Genomic DNA, 10172 nt, shown 5'->3' with positions numbered 1-10172 from the left:
GGGGCCAGCCCAGAAACCCAAGGAAACCTGCACGCAGGACCTGAGCGCAACAGCACTCTCCCTACCTGCGACCTCCAGCAATTCACAGCCGTGCTGCCTCTGACAGCGGAGGCAGAACATAGCCATTGTGGCCAGCAGCCAGCATCAGATTTAGGGCAGTGTGGACGGTTCCCCTGCACAGGGTGCCAAAACAAAGGGGGCAGAACTGAGAAGAGCCATAACTGAGAAGATCCATTTGGGGGTGCCAGATTTTGGCCTCGGTCAGGGCACGTATTACCAAAGATGACCAAAGCCCATGGGCATAGCCAAGGGAGGGGGCAGAGGGAGCAGCTGCCCCCCATCATCAATAAAAATCTAAAATCAATACAAATCTTAGTTTCTGTTCCCCCCTAACAAAAGCCTGCCCTCCCCTAACAAAAATCCTGGTTATGCCCATGCCAAATTCCACCCTCTCCAGTAGCCATAGATAGCCTTATCCCCCAGGACTCCTAGAAGCAGGTGGAGAGGTACCAGGTCATGCATGAATTTATCCCAGACATCCCTGGTACACTATGAGAACAGGATATATGGATGGGTGGCAGCTCCGGGGCATGTTGGCAAGGGAGGATTCGCCTCTCTTCCAGTCACCACGCCGGATCTGGTGCACCGCAAGCCTTGGCATGGTTGACTCCTAGGCGGGTCACTTCCAGGCCCATCTTCGGGCCTCGGGACTCCCGGGGATTCTGGGCCTCGTGCCGGTTGCCGGACGGAAGGAACGCGCCGCCTGCAAATCTGCCGGGTAAATTATTCAAAGCAAGCGGATGTAGCGGACAAAGGACCCGAAGGAGAAGAAGTAACCCTTCGCGGGCTGCGCCTCGCCAAGCCAATCCGGGCAGCGGCGGCGAACGAGTGGGCCGGAGCGGCGGGGGCGCTTTCGGGCGGCGGAAGAGAGCCGCGCCCCGCCCGCGAAGCAGCCCCGGCGGCGGAGGCGCCCGGCCGCCTTCCCTGCCCCCTCGCCGCGCTCCCTCCTCTTGCGGGCGCGGCAGCGGAAGGGTTAAGCCAGGGGGCGGGGGCAGGAGAGGGAGCATGTGCAGTCGGGCCCCGCAGCCGCGCTATGGGTCCCTCTTCGCTGGCACACTGGGTCTGCAGCTGCCGCGGCGGCGGCGGCGGCGGCACAAGCAGCAGCAGCAGCAGCCGGCGCAGCCGGAGGAAGAGGAGGAAGAGCAGCCGGCGCCGCGACGCTTCCATGGAGGCGAGCGCGGAGAGGCGGAGCTGAGCCCAGCCCAGCCGCGTCCCGGATCGCCGCCAAGCACCTGCGCCGGGGCCTCCTCGCCCACCGCACTCCCCGCCGCCCGGGTAGGTGCATCCGCAGAGGAGGCCTCTTCCTCCTCTTCCCGCGACAGGGGCGCGCCGAGGTGGCGGGCCGGCCGAGGGAGGAGATCCCACCGCCCGCCCGCCCGCCCGCCCGGGGGTTTCCGAGGGAACTCCGTCTCCGGGGAGTCCCTTGCGGATGGAGGCAGCGCGGGCGGGCGGGCGGAGCTGCTGGGCGGGTGCTGCTTGGTGCCGCAAGAGCCGCATTCTGGCGGGCTTCTCTCACGCGCCGGCGTCCGGCTGCCGGAGCGCTCGCCTCGGCCGGGATGCTGCCCGCCCGGGGAAGGATGCGCAGCAGCCCGAAAGCGGGGTGGCCTGGGGGGCTAGTCGGGATTGGCTCCGGGGCTGCGCTGGGCGCGCTTTCGGCTGGCAGGGGATCCCGAGTCCCGAGCGCGTCTTCCGCAGTCCAGGAAGGGACGGGGTGGGGGAAGGGAGGTGTCTCCCTGCTTAGAGCTCTTCTCCAGCCCGGGGCGCTTCCCTACCTTGGCGTTGCGTTTCTTGCTCTCCTCCTCTTCGCTCTCCGTCCTCACCCAGCAGTCCGGTCGTGAGCGGCACTTAAGCACAGTGCTACAGTTCTTGTTCATTACTCGGGCTCCCCCACCCCCAATCGCGATTCTCCAGCGAACGACCGGGCTATATATTTTCTTCCCGACAGCTGTCCAGCTGTCAATATGTGATCTTTTCTGTAGTCGTCTTCTTGCCGTCTAACTACTATTCTTTATCGGTTTTCATTTGCAAAACGCTGAAAGCCTTTCCTTATGCTCACCATCCCGACTCTTCATAAAGTGAGCTGCTGTACCATTAGCCTCATTTTACAGATATGAAAACTGAGGCTGAAAGAGGAAATGGAGCCCTTGCCAAGGCCAACCAGTGAGAGACAGCGGTGGGTTTGGGACCAAATGATCTCCCAGATCCAAGCCTCACCTGGCTCTCAGTGAGGTTTATTCCCTGCTAGCCTCACTATATTCCTACCATCTCCTCAGCCTGCTTTTTGCTTCTGATAATTAGGCTGGCTTGGTTGCCTTTGGAAACCTTTGCCACAATCCACTTGTTGGCCTCTGAAGTGCCATGCCAAGTCATATGTTTGTTTTCCCCAGTTACAGACTGAATGTAGTGATTTCTCTGGAGTTTGTCATAGTTCTTTACTTTCTGGGTGTAGTTTAAGGGGATCTACTGTATCCGTGGTAGACCTGTCTTCTAGGTGCCACTACCAGGGTATATAGCTAACACACCTCTCTAGGTAGTAGAGTGCTTCCTACTCAGCCAGAGACTGACTGCATAGGGCTGGAGAACAGGAATTAACTACCATTGGTGTGTGATATCTGAAACATTAGGTCTTGCTCATAAAACACATCTACATCACTTGATTTCTTTGCACTGGATCACTGTACAGCTGATGACTTGGACTATACCTCATGAAAGGTGGTAACCTCATACATTTGTTAAGATGCCACAAGGCTCACTGAGGGTTTTAATGCAACAGACTAAGGGCACAATCCTAAGATTAGATCTGGGATCTAGTTGAGCTGAGCTAGGATCTCAGCTGGGAACTAGGTGGCTGAGCTAAACTGGGCGGATCTTTAAGATGCCATTATCCCTTAAAAAGGGACATTCCTAGGCAGAGCTGCGGGGGGAGGGGGGACAGGACCTAGGCTGGATCCTAAGTTTATTCAGCTCAGTCATATTACTTGATGTGTGTTAAGCCAACAATAATGGTGCTGGAACTCAAACTCTGTTTCAAAGGGCTTGTTTCCCCTTCTTCCAGGCTTAGGCTGGCTCAGTCATCAACATCCCAGCTGCTGAATGGAGTTTGGATCTGGGATATTTTACAACAGCCTAATTTAAATTGGCATAATTTATGCTGGTTTCCCATATTTAGGACTGCTCCCTTACACACTTACTCTAGTGGAAATTGTATTGATAATAAAAAGGGATAGAAACCTGCCTGTAGTGATTTCTATATTTGTGATGGAACACAGTGGAAGTCATCAAAGGGGTGAGCATGTTTGTATTAAGCCCAGCTACTTGAAATAGTAATGTCGCATACATTGTTCTCCCATCCCACCCAAATTTAGGATGCTTTTCCGCATGAAACTGGTTCAGTTGATTTGACTAATTTAAATCAATTCAGGATAAACAAAAGGATGTACAGTATTCAGAAGTTGAATAGGATGGATGGAGGAAAGGTACATGGTTTGCTTGCTCCTCCCTTAATTATCTCTAAAGAGGAAAAAGTACATCATCTCTCTTGTATCCATAGCTAAATATGTACTAGTTGTCAACAAATGGGTATACCGTTCTGTGCTGCTCTGAAACCAACTATATTGTGTTGCCAGAAATAGCCAGTGCTATAAAAATAGTACCTATAATCTCTAGCATTCTGAGGACAAAAAGAGAACCTTGGGAAAACTCATGTATGGCTGACTGCCGGACTGTCATTTGAATGGAGGTGAATTTGCTAACATGAACAGCTGTTGGTGTTATTGAATTCTTGTGAACAATCAGCTTGACAAATGTCAGATAGCAGTAGATTTTCTCAGTACGGAAAAATTATAGTTAAATGGATGTGTACTCAATAAGTTAGATCTGACCTACATAAATATAATCAACAATGCAAATAAACTGTGTGAGTATATGTGTGTATATGTGAGATGTATATATCACACACGCGTGCGTACACACACACACATTGCATAATTTATTCTGCTTCTATTAGTCGTGAAAAGTTGTAGAAACTATGCAAGGCACTTAAGCAGAAACCTCCTGACCTCAGGAAATTTATTTTAGACCTCCATTGCATCTGAGATTTTTATTAGGCATTCCCCACACATCTTTAAGCCTATTTTTTATCCCCATAAGGTCTAGAAACTTGCTTTTAGAAAAGATGACTCATGTGTGCAAACATAATATCACTGGGGGAAAAAATAGGATTGGCCATGAACTGAGATATGATCCATGCATAGCACTTCTGGGCATTTCTGACAATTAGGAAGACTTAATCTCATTAATCTGTTTATTAGCAGCTAGTCTGACCATCTCCAAGGATTTGGAAAAATATGAAATCTCTATATATTTTTCAATGGTACAGAGAACGTGGAGGTCAGGTTTCATCGGCAAACATAAGCAGCAATTTCATGTACTGTATGGTGTGACAAAGAAGGATCACTTTATTGAACACTGGCTCCCATTCATATCACGTGCTAACAGGAATCCAGCTGGGCAGCTTTGCGATGAGTCTTCTACCATATTGTGCAAGGATCTGCTTTCTCCATAACGCTCAAGTTCTTCAACTAATGACTAAACTTTTATGTATGACTCTACATCCTTTTTAGAGGGGGGAAGTGTACTGCTTTGGTATGGTGGTGGTTTGGTCCGTTTGAACATCAACAGTTTTTTCTTGGAATTTGTAGCTCTTAAAATATTGATGCAATATATGGATGTATGGATGGATGGATGGATGGATGGATAGACAGACAGACAGACAGACAGACAGACAGACAGACAGACAGACAGCAAAGCTGATTTGGGGGGGGGGATGCTAAATTTTGTGCCCATTACCAAATTGTATGATTCTGCCCACCCATGTTTATCTTTTCTGTTATTTTGAATAAAACCTGGAGAGGGTTAGGGAAGCAGCTTGTTGGGGTTTCCCATACCTCCTTGCTGGCAGGAAAAGAAGCTTGTGGGGAAACAGAGGTCCCTCAGGCCTCTGCTCCTCCCTTTCCTTCTCCAGCAAGCCAGTCCTTCTCCACCCTTTTCCCGTGCTGTAGACTGTTTAAGCTCAAGAGCTCCAAGAGCCCTTTATTAGGTCTTGGTGGTAGCAGTGCTCACCCATTTCTGAGCTGAGCTGTCTGAGTGGCAGCAGCCCTGGTGCATGTGGGGGAAGGTTGAGGCATTTTGTTAGAAGCCATTCTGCCCAAAGTGATCCCTTGCAGATCTTCACACATACAGTACTATAATAAACAATTTGTTTCTAGACGAAAGGTTCTGCAAATTTTGCTGGAGAACCTACTGTGTGTTGGTTAGATCCTGAGAAGTTTCACTTCCTTCTCACTCACCATCTAAAAAGAGGAACCCCTTTTGAAGTGATAAAGCTTCTGTATTTTATCCCATATTTGGACCCTAATGTCAATGGGTTTTTATGGACCGCAGGAGTAGCTAACATTGATGGTGTTGCTGTTTATGGTCACTGTGCTTCCATAATACAAGCATTATTCAAAACATATTCCTTGTGGGAATAAAGTTGAGAAACATAGGAAAAAATGGTAAAATTGACAACCCATACATAGATCTGAGTCTACAGTGACTGAACCAAGTGTATAGTGCCAAGCTGGGGCATGGTCCAGCCAAAGCTAAGCATTCTTAAGTCTCATTGATTTCAGTGCCTGTTCTTAGCTTAATTTCAACTACAGCACGCTTTAAACCAGCTTCTATGACCAGGTTTAAAATGTTGGATTATATCTCGGTGGATGCATTCTGGGGTAGGGGTTGAAGCCTGAGCATAAGACTTTTTTTTTTTTTTTTACTAAGAATAGTATTTACTTGGAAGAAACTTGGTTTCATTGCAACTTCCTTTCCTAGTAAGCATGCATAGGATTAGCTCTTCAGGTGTAAGAAGTTTTCCAGGTCCCAGCTTTCAGAACTTGAGATTCACTTCTGGACATGGCTGGTGTTGGTTATTTTGAACGGCATGTCAAGAGATTTTTTTTTTTTTTTGTAGATTGACAAAAAATGGCAGCAAAGAGCTGCAAAGCCAGTAGCAAAAACCAAGCTATCCTGAAAACTGTATTAAATGGCAGTATGTAAATACTCATAACCAGTCAATCATTGGTTATATAAATAAAATGCAAAGATTCAAGGAGCAAAGATCTGTGTTCTCCCCTGACGCCAGCTACTTGGGGGGTGGGGCATCAGGAGTGAGCAGCTTTTGTTCCTGTTTATAATGATGGGGGGGGGGTTTCACCCTTCCTTCTGAAACATAAGCAAAAATCTCCACTTAGTGAAAGGAAACAGCTTTCAGGAATGCAGTATTTATGTGATAATCTGCCACTGAACTGGTAACCTGCAAAGGGAACCATTTTTATTAACAGGCATTTCTATGGTACTCAGCATTGGTAGTGTGTGTGTTTAGGTTATCAACTTGCAATTTTTCATTTCACAGTTGCTATACAAAAGCGTCTAATTTCCATCTTCATACCAACTTTCCCATTATTAACCGTTCCTAAGTGCTGCTCGTAGAAATGAATAAAAAGCATAGAAGATGAATTAAAATACTGTGTAAAGGTAAAGGGACCCCTGACCATTAGGTCCAGTCGTGTCCGACTCTGGGGTTGTGGCGCTCATCTCGCTTTATTGGCCGAAGGAGCCGGCGTACAACTTCCGGGTCATGTGGCCAGCATGACTAAGCCGCTTCTGGTGAACCAGAGCAGTGCACGGAAACACCGTTTACCTTCCCGCCGGAGCGGTACCTATTTATCTACTTGCACTTTGACGTGCTTTCGAACTGCTAGGTTGGCAGGAGCAGGGACCAGGCAACGGGAGCTCACCCTGTCGCGGGGATTCGAACCGCCGACCTTCTGATCTGCAAGTCCTAGGCTCTGTGATTTAACCCACAGCGCCTACTGTGTAGGTGAGAGTAAATTCTTACACCACTGCCAGGGACCTCAGGTTAAGAACTTAATTCATTCTGGAGGTCCGTTCTTAACCTGAAACTGTTCTTAACCTGAGATACCACTTTAACTAATGCGGCCTCCCACTGCTGCTGCCACCGCCGCACAATTTCTGTTCTCATCCTGAAGCATAGTTCTTAATCCGAGGTACTATTTCTGGGTTAGCGGAGTCTGTAACCTGAAGCGTCTGTAACCTGAAGTGTATGTAACCCAAGGTACCACTGTATACTACAAGACTGTGCTGTAGTTTCAGAAAATTCATTTCAAGCGTACTGCTGTGACATCTCACTGAGTCACTGTAGATGAACCAGCCATGATATCTTTGCCTTCTGTCCTCTCCTCCACCTTCCATCTCCTGCTGGTCTTAATCACGATTAAATATGACATCGTCAATGACATTAACCACGGTTGAGACTAACTAACCAGGTTCCCTTTTAACCAGGGATTTGAATAGTGACTAGTCGATGATCATCCAGTGAACTACATGGTTAAGCACAGATTGGAACCTTGATCTCCCTGACCCACTGCATTGCACCACAACCTACTCATCACTTCTGTATACTATGCCATACTCCTCTGGTTTTGATCCAGCAAAGGTTTTGAACCGATAAACTGGCAGTCTGCTAAATATCCCTTCCCTCAAAATGACATCAATTAGGGCAGATTAATTATGATACTAAGATTCTAGGCTAAATCTCAGAATAAAACTTTGACCTATTTTATTAACAAATAACAATAGTCACATCAGCTGTGTTTAGCAGCGGAGCGTGGAAAGCTAATTTCCTATATCTCATCTAAAGAAGTATTTGTGGGGAAAGTACATTGTTTCCCCAGAGATTTTGAATAGCCTCTGGCTAGCTCTTTCCAACAGCAGATGGAGTTATAAACTTGTGTGCAGAAAGTACTGCTTCAGATTGCAGGTGACACGCAAATGTATGATACAATACACTCTGCCTATTCATTCACTCATTCATTTTTTATAAATTGCATATCACACCCTATTTGAAATCAGTACAACAAAACAGAAAACTAAGGAAACCTTAACTACAGAAGAATTTATTTATTCATACATACACAGGAGAAAATTAATTAATTAATTAATTGTCCTCCTCTTTCCGTCAAAGTGGTATGCATGGTTTTCTTCCTCCACATTTCCCTGCTCACAACAACCCTGTGAAGTAAGCTAAGCTGAGAGACTGTGACTGGCTCAAGGTTACCCAGTGAGCTTCATTGCTGAACAAGGATTTGAACTCTGGCCTCCCAGGTCATAGTCCAACACTCTTACCTCTGCACCACACTGGGTCTCACGGTGGCCACCTGTTTGGACACTCCTTAAGAGCGGAAGAGGGAGATGCTTGTGCCTTGTCCCCAGGTGTCACAGAGACACAGCCGTGCACCTTCACCCGCACATAAGCGCCTGCTGCCCTTGGAGGTCATGAGTGGGGTGGCGCATTTGCACACAACGTTTTAAATCATCATCCTTTAAAGATGCAGAGAAGTAGAAAACATAACGCAACCGTCACAAAATAGAATGAGGCTCAGGTTAAATGTTCAAAAGTCTAACCTGGGAAAGTAAAGTAACTCTTCACCTAGCATCTTAACTACAGCACAAGAGGAGGTGCAACTGAGTTTCCCAGAGGAGAGCATTTGATATAATCAAGAGGGCCCTGTCTTTGGTGATCACGTGCCTAAGCCCAGAAGGGAGCAGGCATTCAGAGAAAGGGCTCTGAAGACCTTAATGCACAAGCAGAAACTTGTGGGGAAGGAGGATCCTTTAGGTACCCAGAAAGCAAGCTATACAGTGGTACCACAGGTTAAGAACCTAATTCGTTCCGGAGGTCCGTTCTTAACCTGAAACTGTTCTTAACCTGAAACACCACTTTAGCTAATGGGGCCTCCTACTGCCGCCACGTGATTTCTGTTCTTATCCTGAAGCAAAGTTCTTAACCCGAGGTACTATTTCTGGGTTAGCGGAGTCTGTAACCTGAAGCTTCTGTAACCTGAAGTGTATGTAACCTGAGGTACCACTGTATAGGGCTTTAAATATAACACCAGCATTTCAAATTTTATTGGGAATAGATTGACCACCAGCAGGGTGAGGCAACCACCTCAGGCACTTGATTGTGGAATTCATGAAATGGCAAGTTTTTAGTTATTTGATCTTTCTTTCTTTCTTTCTTTCTTTCTTTCTTTCTTTCTTTCTTTCTTTCTTTCTGCTGCCAGGGAGGAGGAGAACTGTTGGTGAGGTCTTCTGCCTCATGTATCAATAACATGGTTGGCCTGAGGCACTGTATGGTGGGTTGGGGAAACCATTTACTGTTTCACATCATACAGCAAAATGCCCTGGGCTGGCACTTGCTAGCAGTGAAATTGTTTTGGAGCTGGGCAGATATGTTCTAGGAGTGCTCCCAGTAGCAATCTTGCACCTGTGTTCTGGAATAATAGAAGCTTCTGGGAAGTCTCCAAAGTCAAACCATGTAATGCATTGCAGTAATCTAACCCAAAGATTGCACCATCTTTCACATATAGAAGTACTTGATATGATGACTTCACATTGAAGCAGCATTGAATTTTGTATTTTGGTTCATAAAGCAGGGATGACCTTGCCTTGCCTTGCTGCAAAGTGCCATCAAGAAACACTATATACCCATTAATGGTAAAATGTGTTTGTTGGGTTTTTAAAAAATAGCCTTGGTGGCAAGTGCTCCACACTGAGAGATGTATTTCTCTTAGTGTTGTATAATATGGTTTTACCTTTTCAATTCAGCTTCTCATGCAAAATTCAGGCATCTGTTGCTTTTCCTGCCACTAGCAGTTTCCTTTCTGAGAGCACTGCAGCCAAAACATGCCACTGAGCACCTGAGTTTCCAGAAGACATTAAGATACAGGATCCCAGAAGGTCCTTGGGTTCTTGTAGAAGGCTGCAGTAGTCATTGTTCAAAAGTTTTTGTTTCAAACCTAACAACTTGGGAGGGTATCATAATGAGGAAAGAATAAACCCAAAACATTACAATTCTTACCCATTCTAGTATAATTCCCTGCTCTCTTCTTTAAAAGAGCACTTACTTCCCTTTGTTGGAAGGCAAATATTTGGAAATGAAATAGCTATGTGTTAACTCTGGCAGCAGCTGGGAAAGAAAGCCGAGATCTAGT

The 10172-nt window shown here is 46.8% G+C and overlaps 1 protein-coding gene across 3 annotated transcripts in view; it reads left to right on the top strand.

Moving 5' to 3' along the window:
- The first annotated feature begins 785 nt into the window (after nt 1-785).
- Nucleotides 786-10172, top strand: part of TMEM229B (transmembrane protein 229B) — a 37866-nt gene continuing 28479 nt past the window's right edge. Inside the window, exon 1 of one of the 3 annotated variants that reach the window (XM_081851884.1) lies at nt 786-1335. In XM_081851884.1, the coding sequence (XP_081708010.1) occupies nt 1066-1335 (270 nt within the window). In that variant the 5' untranslated portion in view covers nt 786-1065. The remainder of the gene's footprint in view (nt 1336-10172) is intronic. The other 2 variants (XM_081851880.1, XR_014153924.1) reach the window with 2 other exon arrangements.

This window comes from Podarcis erhardii, assembly GCF_964252035.2.
Source record: "Podarcis erhardii genome assembly, chromosome: 1".
Taxonomy (NCBI): Eukaryota; Metazoa; Chordata; class Lepidosauria; order Squamata; family Lacertidae; genus Podarcis; species Podarcis erhardii.
This window is presented reverse-complemented; position numbering and strand designations above follow the sequence as displayed.